This window comes from Scardinius erythrophthalmus (assembly GCF_964197995.2).
Source record: "Scardinius erythrophthalmus genome assembly, chromosome: 9".
In the NCBI taxonomy this organism is placed as follows: domain Eukaryota; kingdom Metazoa; phylum Chordata; class Actinopteri; order Cypriniformes; family Leuciscidae; genus Scardinius; species Scardinius erythrophthalmus.
This window is the reverse complement of record NC_138229.1, coordinates 29100652-29111213: the sequence shown is the minus strand read 5'-3', so window position 1 is coordinate 29111213 and position 10562 is coordinate 29100652. Positions and strand designations below refer to the sequence as shown.

At 35.4% G+C, this 10562-nt stretch overlaps 1 protein-coding gene across 1 annotated transcript; it reads right to left on the bottom strand.

Annotated features, from left to right (window-relative positions):
* Nucleotides 1-9163: 9163 nt before the first annotated feature.
* tmem125b (transmembrane protein 125b) lies at nt 9164-9817 on the bottom strand (the record flags this gene model as incomplete). The annotated part of the gene is made up of 1 exon (XM_081375223.1): nt 9164-9817. The coding sequence occupies one exon, from the start codon at nt 9815-9817 to the stop codon at nt 9164-9166; it is 654 nt and encodes a 217-aa protein (XP_081231349.1).
* Between the last annotated feature and the right edge of the window lie 745 nt (nt 9818-10562).

Genomic DNA, 10562 nt, shown 5'->3' with positions numbered 1-10562 from the left:
AAAGCCCATCACCCTTTCCGGTCACTAACACACTCTCCTTCTGTCTCTCTCTCTCTCTCTCTTCGTTCTGCCCCACCACACCCTCTTACCCTGTACTTCAGAATGGCCAATAGGGGGCTCTGGGACAGCTGGCGGTATTGTCCCAGAGGTTAATACCAGCGATCCTATTAGAGCCGCACTGCATTAAGCCGATCTGAAGATGGATTAAAGATCTCTGAACAATTGGAAAGGGGATTTCTTCATGTATGTGTGAAAGAAGAAAAAATAAAACAGGACAAAAACATAAAGATGAAGCAACAGACATGACTCAATGTAGATATCAAACAGTGAGGGGGTTTAGACAGAGTTGGCCAACGTGGACACGGGTCGCTGAGGCTCTACCAGTGTTGGCAGGTGTGTGTTTGTCAGTGTGCTTTTTCACCCTCCAGTGGATGATGGCCAGTCTAACGCCTTTATCTCAGTCTGCATTATCTAAGACATGCTAGGGTGATTTTTAATGCCAATCTCACCACCTGATCTTGATTCAGGGGAAATGTACAGAAGGGTTGTTAATAAATGCCTCAAATTAATAGTAGTAAGGTCGTAAGGTCTTCCAACATGACAACAACCCGAAACACACAGCTAGGGCAACTAAGGAGTGGCTCCGTAAGAAGCATCTCAAGGTCCTGGAGTGGCCTAGCCAGTCTCCAGACTTGAACCCAATAGAAAATCTTTGGAGGAAGCTGAAAGTCCGTATTGCCCAGCGACAGCCCCGAAACCTGAAGGATCTGGAGAAGGTCTGTATGGAGGAGTGGGCCAAAATCCCTGCTGCAGTGTGTGCAAACCTGGTCAAGAACTACAGGAAACATATGATCTCTGTAATTGCAAACAAAGGTTTCTGTACCAAATATTAAGTTCTGCTTTTCTGATGTATCAAATACTTATGTCATGCAATAAAATGCAAATTAATTACTTAAAAATCATACAATGTGATTTTCTGGATTTTTGTTTTAGATTCCGTCTCTCACAGTTGAAGTGTACCTATGATAAAAATTACAGACTTCTACATGCTTTGTAAGTGGGAAAACCTGCAAAATCGGCAGTGTATCAAATACTTGTTCTCCCCACTGTATATATAAATTATATTGTATAATACCAATTGTTATGTTAAAGAAAAAAAAATATATATAAAAACATTAACGTAAACATTTCATATACAATATAATTTAACACTTTTGTAGGTCTATATTGTCTCATTTATCATTGTATCATGTGTATCATTATCAATGTTGATTTTCTGTATACTGTATATTTATTTTTGGACTGATAGTGGTTAATAAAGTCAAATAATGGTATGAGAGTACCAGTGGTAATATCATTGTGTTCCTGTCGGTCAGTGTTAGAGGATCTGTGTAACAACCAGGCTAGTTTCCCAGCATAAGTTGCCAGAGTAACTGAGTTTGAACTATTTTAAGTTTGCTTTATGAAACAGGATCCACTGACAATAAGTCTGACTAACCAAAATAAGCCTGTCTTGTATTCTAATCTTGTTTTATGGAACAGCCCTCAGAAGGATAAATAGGAGGCCGTGACTGATAAATATTGCATGACATGAACTAAACTTTTTTTCAAGAAACAGTTTTGGATTTAGAACAACAGTGTGCAAGATAGCTTAACATGTTCATTTGCATATATCTCCATCATTATATTGGGACAGTGGAAACTGTAGCGCCCCCTTCTGATCTCACTAACACCTCTTGGCAGCGATATAGGTTCTTCTACACTGTAAAAAAATTGCTGTAGTTTTGCAGCTGTTTGCCAGTAACTTACTGTAGATTTAGATTTATGTTATTTACTGGCAACAGTTTGTTAAAAGTTAAATGAACATTAAACATTAACAAGTCTTTGTCTTTAAAGAATAAAATTATAAAATAACAATCTAATGCAAAGCATTCTGGGAACCAGAAATCTTCATAAACCTTTTTCTGTTTTTTTCCTTCAGATTTTGGTTCCCAGAATGCTTTGCATGAGGATGTTATTTTAGTTTTATTCTGTAAAGATAAAGACTTGTTAATGTTTAATGTTCATTTAATTTTGAACAAATTGTTGCCAGTAAATAACATCAATTTAAATCTACAGTAAGTTACTGGCAAGTAGCTGCCAGTAATACTGTAATTTCTACAGATTTTTCTAACAGTGTACTGTAGTTTAGAAGGCAGTTTCTGTAGACTATAAAACATTAGGTCACTCTTAGGTCATATTCTTTTCAAAGTATATTGGTTTTGCATATAAGTACTCTTTGTAAAAGCATACTAAATTGTACTCACCAGGGTAAAACTATTTTTTTTATTTAACTTTTTACAAACTAAAAGAGTCAATGACAGACTATGTTTTAAGCCAGTACTGTATTTAAATGTTAATATCAGATGATAGCAGTAAATACACAAGGAAATAGAAATGAGTTAACAGATAATAAACATTACCCATTAACCTAGCTGAGTTACACCTCTTTCAACCTTTGCTCAAGATGCCTTCATTGTGATTCACTCCACACTTTTCCAACATGATGCAAAAATAATCAATTACGCTGAATTATTGTATTGTATTGTACCGAGTACCAGGTATGTATAAAACATTTCTATTCATTTTGCTGTTATTTCAATATGTTTTTGACTATATGATGATGTATTTCTCTTTTCAATTGATCACATGATGGTCATACGACTATTGTGCATTGCATTGCACTTGTGCACATTCTTGTATTTAAGCATTAATGGTACAGTAACATAACATTATCAAGTAAGTTCTTGTCTGTTCTGTGCCTCAAAATGAGTTATTATTGTACTTCTAATTTAGACAAAATGTAATGCTTTGACTGCTTCACCATGTGAGTTCATATCAGGAAATTGATATGACAGACTAAGGGTGATTTTATGGAAACAACAAAAATGATCATGACATCAAAATGATTTTGTTTCTTCTAGATAGGGCATCATGGGAAATATCATGCACCACAGAGTTAATATGGTTCTAATGACATATTTGGTTATGGCAATGTCTGCACATGAATGTCTGACTTCTGAAGAAAAACAAGTAGGCCTAACTTCATCATCATTAAACGGTAATGAACAGTATCTAATTAATGCCTTAATCACTGTTTAGCCCTGTCAAACAAAACATGCATCATATATATATATATATATATATATATATATATATATATATATATATATATATATATATATATATATATATATATATATATAATATATATATATTCTTGTCAAGTTATTATCATGGCAAAAACTGTGTGAAATTTTATAAAAAAAAAAAAAATCAAGTCAACCTCTAATTGAAGCTGATGACAGTACCAAAATTGAGCCTTAGTGTTTATTTTTTTAAAACACATACACGTTACACATCTTAAAATCAGCACAGTAATAACATTGATATATTTTTTTTTTACGTTACACAGACAATAAATTATTATATTATATTATATTATATTATATTATATTATATTATATTATATTATATTATATTATATTATATTATATTATATTATATTATATTATATTATATTTTTTAGTCCATATATATTTTGTAATATGGTTACACATTACCAATGTAATTCATGTTAAACGCACTAGGTTAATGGCTTTGATGACAGGAATTGAAAAGACAATATTAAGCAAATGTATCACAGTAGGTCTTGTGGCTATATTAATGTTTAACCTCATGCAATGCATTGGACCTTAAACTTCCATTGAATGTGAATTATGTTTGTATATATAGTTTTTACAGTATAAAAATCATTATGTCTATGGAAAGTCCTCGTAAAAAAAATGGAAACTCAATGTGTGTGAGTTTGTGGTAAGGATTCTGTCCATAGAGCTTTTATTTGACTGAAACTTGACCTGAACCAAGCTCTGAAATAGTAAATATTCCAATATGTTTCAATGTATGGTTTTGTGAATTCATAGAGACACAAGCCACTGCCATCAAAACCAATATACACTATGTATTCCTAATGTACTGTAACCTCTTTCGTCAGACACAGCAGGAGTCGCTGAAGGGAACTCCAGCTGGCCTGCTGTGCTCGGTGCTTTGACAGCAGTGCTTTCCATCGGAGTCCTCATAGCACTGGCCGTGAGATACCGTTTCTTCCGATGGTGCCGGATGGCCGGAAACAGTCACGCTTTATTACTGGACCAAGAAACAGCCAACCAGATCAACCAAGCCGGAGCGCTGGAGGGAGAAATCCCAGTGGGTGGCATGAGAGGTAGAATGAGACATACAAGTTCAGATGATGAGGATGATGACGGCTTCATCGAGGACAACTACATCCAGGCAAGTGTGAGAGAGATAGAAGAGGAAGAGGAGAACCAACTGGAAGATGCTGAAGACAGTGATGATGAACTGGTCATTCCAGAAATGATATAAACTGGTTTTGTCCGTGTACTGCTATGTCCCCATAAAGTTTGGAATTACTATGACATTTTTTAAATGTATGCTTTTATTAACAGTAAAGATGTTATATTGTTACACATTTCTATTTCAAATAAATTGTTCTTCAAAGAATATGCATTCTAGCAGTCAGTTTGTTAAAGCAATATTCTGAGCTCAGTACAAGTTAAGTTTAATCAACAGCATGTATGGCATGATGTTCATCCCTCCTTTTGTTTGAAAGAAGCAAAAATATGGCAGTTGCAATAGAAGTAAATGGGCAGCAGCAGAAGCCCACATTAAAGTTCCATAAAACGGATGTTACAGTAGTCTTTTTTTATCCATATTTTGACGTATATCTGAGTGAAACGGTTTATCAAACAAAAAAAAATGTAGGATGGGATGTGATTTTTATCATGGGGAATTGATTGGATGGTTGTGGATTGCTATTGCTGTGATGTCATGTGATTGACAGGTTGTCCCGCCCTCACGCCAGTAAACACATCATCAGAGAAGAGAAGAGATGAGCTGCAAGAGGGAGCGGAAGTTATTTTGATTTAAGATTACGAGGACACGTGAAAAATGTTGTGCACAGATAGGCCAATAGTGCAATATTCCATAGAAAATAGGATTAAAATTGTGCTTTTTACAATGTAGCCCAATTGCATTTGGCATTATAAACACTCTTTGTGGAATGGTGGCCTTTGTACCAGTCGCACTGAGACATTTCTAATGATACTGAACATGTATAGTGTTGTATGATAGTTACTCACATTAAACCATATAGATTTTTGGGTGAATTTCATATGGTTTCAGCATGTGGATAGAAGAGATGGGGGAAGAGGGGGTGAAGGGAAAGAAATGTAAATTAAGACAATCCCGAGGTGATTGACTTGAGTGTGTTTTCGTCTCAAATGGAAATGATAATTTCGCAAGAGAGAGTTAAAATGTTAAAGGAGACGGCTCGACATCTTCCAGCCTTACAACAGAGAGGAAGTAGTAAAAAAGGAAGAAGTTGAGGATCAATGAGGATAGAAGCAGAGAGGGTGATGGCAGCGATAAAGAATATAAGTTGTAGATTGCTGTGGAAGTCAGGCATTTTGTTACATTATCCTATGCCAGATTGGAAGATGTGATCCATACTACAACCAGAGGTCAGGAAAGATGCCACTATATTGGCCTCACTACACTGACAAGCAAATGCTCCAAAAACTTTGCTGATGAATATTCCTATTCTTTTGTTTTCTGCCTGTGGTAACTATGGTTGAAACATCACTTCATCATTGAGTATCAGACATTGACACCTTGTGGAATAAAGGTGAACTGGACTTATTCAGTCATTGAAGATTCAATTATTGTTGTGCAGTAAAAATACACTGTTACACACCTCGGGTCATTAGCGACCCTATACAATTTTTACAAAAAATGAATGAAAAAACAGGTAGCCTATTCTTTTACAATTTTATTTTTTTGTTTCTTGTTATATTGTTTATAATTAATTGATTGAGGAACACTAAGAAGGTTGATGTCTTACTTTAAAAACTGAATGAAGAGGGAAGTAAATGACACCCCGGGTCACTAAAGACCCGAGGTAGGCGTGTAAGGGTTAATGCTTTTTGAAACTCTAAGACATGGTTTCATACTTTACAGGCAGTAAAGTTGCATCTGAAGTTTTTGACATTTTCACGTTAGTTCCAAATGAAATATTGTAGCACAAGAATATCAATAAAGCTTTTTTAATGTTTTTCAAACTAAGGCCATTAAACTACTTTTTAGATAGTGAAAATGCATTTGAATGTGTGTGAAGTTTCAGACAGTTTGCCAAAAATAATTTACCCAATAGGACAAAGTCAGTAATAAATGACGGCACATCAGCACCCAAAAAAAAAAAAAAAAAAGTTAATGGACAGATGTAGAAAACTAATTTTGGAAAATTATTTTAGCCTTAAATATATGTAAAATATAAAGTCTTTTATTTTTTCTAGCTGTGATTTCATAATTAGTTATAGAGAGTTAAGTTATCTCATGAGACCGGGTTGTCATCATTGTGACACATAACACCTGAAACCCTGAAAATGACTGTAAACAGCTTTACAGTATTATGATACACAGGTTTTAAAATAAGAATGAATGTGCTTTTATAAAATTATAAGCTTCCCATTTCTACTTTTAAATCCTCCAAAATTGGCTACATCCACTTCCACTGTAAGTGCCTCATTTAAAAAAAAAAAAAAAAAAAAAAAAAATGCATGTTTAGTGGTAATTAACATTTAGTTTTGCCACAAATGCTGTTGAATAATCTTAACTTTTCTAAACTTAAATTCCGAATATTCATATTCAGGTGAATTCCCAAAGATTTGTTTTCTTATGATCACACACAGTTCAAACAACAACTCAACACCTCAAACTTAATTAATCCACCCATAATAATTGTTTGCCATACAATTGTTAAGTTATTTAGCTCATTCTTCACTGTTTGTTTTATTTTCAAGAGTAGGTTTTCCTTTAAAAATCTCTTGTTTAAAAAGAAGAAGAAGAAAAAGATAACTTGTGGTGTCTTCAATTCAGCAAATGAAAAAAAAAAGACACTGTCATTCCCAATGGAACAAAGATGCTTACAATGCTTTGTATGTACATAGATTTCACAATAAAAACATTTCTAAATTAATATAGCTGCTTGCCATAAAATTTGTGTAAAATTGATTTAGTTTAGGTGAAATAAAACAATCAATAACAGTGTGCATGCTTAAAACATTAGTCATTCAACAAACGTGAGTTGGTTCAATTAACAGCTAGTCTAGAAAAAAAATATTAACAATACGTAAATGTAGACATAAGTTTAGACTTTTGGCGTTTTGCGCCATCTGTAGTTAACTGTGTGGAATGACAGACGCAGACGCACAGTAGACATAACAGCATCACTTCAAGTCAAGACAGAGGATGAATTCAGTATAGGACAGGCATTTTGCCACAGAAATAGCATGAGTAGTGTGCCAGTACACTAGCAGTTCTGGTCCATTCATCAGATTGGAATGGAAGGGGAAGTCGAACACATTGCATTCTGGGATAGTATTCCAATGAGTGTGTGCTCTGCACGTTTTGTCAAATGTCATCCAGTTATTCCATTCCTGCCTTCCATTCAGTCTTTTAATTTCTTTCTCTCTTTTTTTTGCAGCATTTAGATTTGTTTTCTTAAAATCACAAAGTTCACATGACAGCACAACTGATGCAACTGATTCATCCATAATAACTGTTTACCATTCAATCTTTGTGGCATTTCTTTTGAATATCTGCCTTAACGTCTTGTAAAATAAATAAAAAGTAACATAAATAAAAAATAAAATAAAATAAAAATAAACTTTTTTCAATGAAGTATTCAATAGGCTTTCAGACATGAAAAAAGACTGGTTGCATCCGAAATCAATACTTCTCTGCCATACAAAAATGTAATATATGGCCATATACTGTATGTACTTATATTTTAAATAGCATGACATATATCTATTTGACTTATCTAAGTATTATAAACTTTTTTCAATGAAGTATTCAATATACTTAAAATACTTTGTGGATGTATTTGTCAAAAATGACAAAGAAAACACTGCATTATTGTATTAAAAATACTATATTTAAGTGAATAATATATAGTGAAAGTATGTACTATGGAAATAAGTACATATATGCATGCGTCTTACATATATTTCACATTTATGTACATATACGGGAAAATATATGGCACTTGCATGAAAACGGCCATTTTTGCTATATTCAAAAATATATATTTCATATATGTCTATGTGTTTTACATATATGAATTTTGCATATATTCTCATATAGGCAGCAGACATACATGGGCACTGACATTATATATGTAATTTACATATATTGACATATATTACATTTCTGTATGGGCGATGCAGTCTCTGTCATTTCCACACTTAATAGAACAAAGATGCATAGAAAGTAGTACATTTCACAATAACTGTGTAGCATAAAATTAGATTTGAATGTATTTAGTTTATGTGAATTAACATAATCATGAAGAGCGCACCACAATTTACTTTACAGCTAAACTACATCACATGCCAGCTACCACTTATATTTTATAGAGCTGTATATAGATTTCATAGATTTATTCAGCAAAGTGTGCATACTTGTTATTGTTTTGGCCATTCAACAAATATGAGCTGGTTGATTTACTCTGGAACGTGTGTAGAAATAACTGTTGACACTGTTGGTTTTGGTGCTATCTGTAGACAGCTGTGTGGAACGACACACTTCATGTAAACAACAGCATAGTACACTTACTTTTTTGCCACCGAAATAGTGCGAGAAGAAGGCCAGAATTCATCAGATGGACGGTGAAGTTGAATGCATTGCATTTTGGGATAAAGTATTCAAAGGCATATGCTTTATTGTAATCTACTGCACATACTACTTTCCATTCCAGAATTCCATTTCAGAATTCTTCCATATGGATATGGGATATTCCTACTTGTTATCTTTGACTTCCAACTATAATGGCATTCCATTGCCTGGTGCTCAGAAAATACAACATAAAGCAAGAAATGGCAATGCTTTGGAGGTGTTTGATTGTCAAAGATGTCTTCTAGACAAACTGCAGAGAATAAATGACGCCATTTTAATTTTGCAGGTGTAAAATTAACAGAACAATATATGGAAATAAGTTTTATCATCATGTAGGAATCAGGGGCAGAAGGAATTCTCAATTTATCTCTCATAACAAATTCGACTGACTAGATGTTGAATCCCTCCATGGACGGTTCCTTTGTCCCGTCACTGTATACACTCTCCCCCTTCGTCGTCTTCGCCTTCTCGCATTTCTCTTCCCCTGCACATAAACTATCACTCCATATGCCATTACACCTAGCACCACAGCGCCCCCACTGGCCAGGAGGGTCACACCAGAAAGCAGCATGTCTGACTTGGTGAGACTGAGAAGCGTCGTCCCACAGACCACCAGCGCCAGGCCAGTGAAGAGCAACAGCACGGGATCTGCCGTTCCTCCACTCCGCAGCTGCTCGATGCGTCTGCGGCTGTGTATGCAGCCCATGTCTTGCACAGCAGAGCTGAGCAGCTGCTTCATGAGGACCACCAGTGCCAGGAGACAGAGAGTAGACCCTACGCCCAAGCGCCACAGTACAGAGGGCCCAACAGCGGAAGAGGCGGTGGAGAGGAGCCCCACGCCAGCCGAGCCCAGGCTCAGAACCATGGCCACTGAAAAGCAGTAGCACACAAGAGAGACGTGTGGCTTTTTGAACCACCACAGCTCCACCTGGTCCTCCACGGCTTGGCGCTGGATCCACAAAGGGTCCGCATGCAGATGAAGGTGAGCTCCAGGACTCATCACACTCAGAGGGAGAAGCTCCATCTCAAGGGACGTCTGGCGGTATGCTGTCTCCACGCTGTATGGTCAGACACAACACATTTTACAGTTATTAACACTTTACAAAAAGGTTCAATGCATTAACGTAAGTTAAGTTTACAGCATTTATTTATCTAGGTTGATATTCATTTATTAGTATATTCGTTATATTATATACAGTATATATTAGTTGAAAATAGATTATAAAAAAATAGTACTTCAGTTTTTCTACTTCAGAATTTCATGTTTCAAACAATGTATTATTTGTGTCAAATCGATTAATTGCAAATAATCACATCTACCATAAAAGTTTGTAAATATACACTCACCTAAAGGATTATTAGGAACACCTGTTAAATTTCTCATTAATGCAATTATCTAATCAACCAATCACATGGCAGTTGCTTCGATGCATTTAGGGGTGTGGTCCTGGTCAAGACAATCTCCTGAACTCCAAACTGAATGTCAGAATGGGAAAGAAAGGTGATTTAAGCAATTTTGAGTGTGGCATGGTTGTTGGTGCCAGACGGGCCGGTCTGAGTATTTCACAATCTGCTCAGTTACTGGGATTTTCACGCACAACCATTTCTAGGGTTTACAAAGAATGGTGTGAAAAGGGAAAAACATCCAGTATGCGGCAGTCCTGTGGGCGAAAATGCCTTGTTGATGCTAGAGGTCAGAGGAGAATGGGCCGACTGATTCAAGCTGATAGAAGAGCAACTTTTACTGAAATAACCACTCGTTACAACCG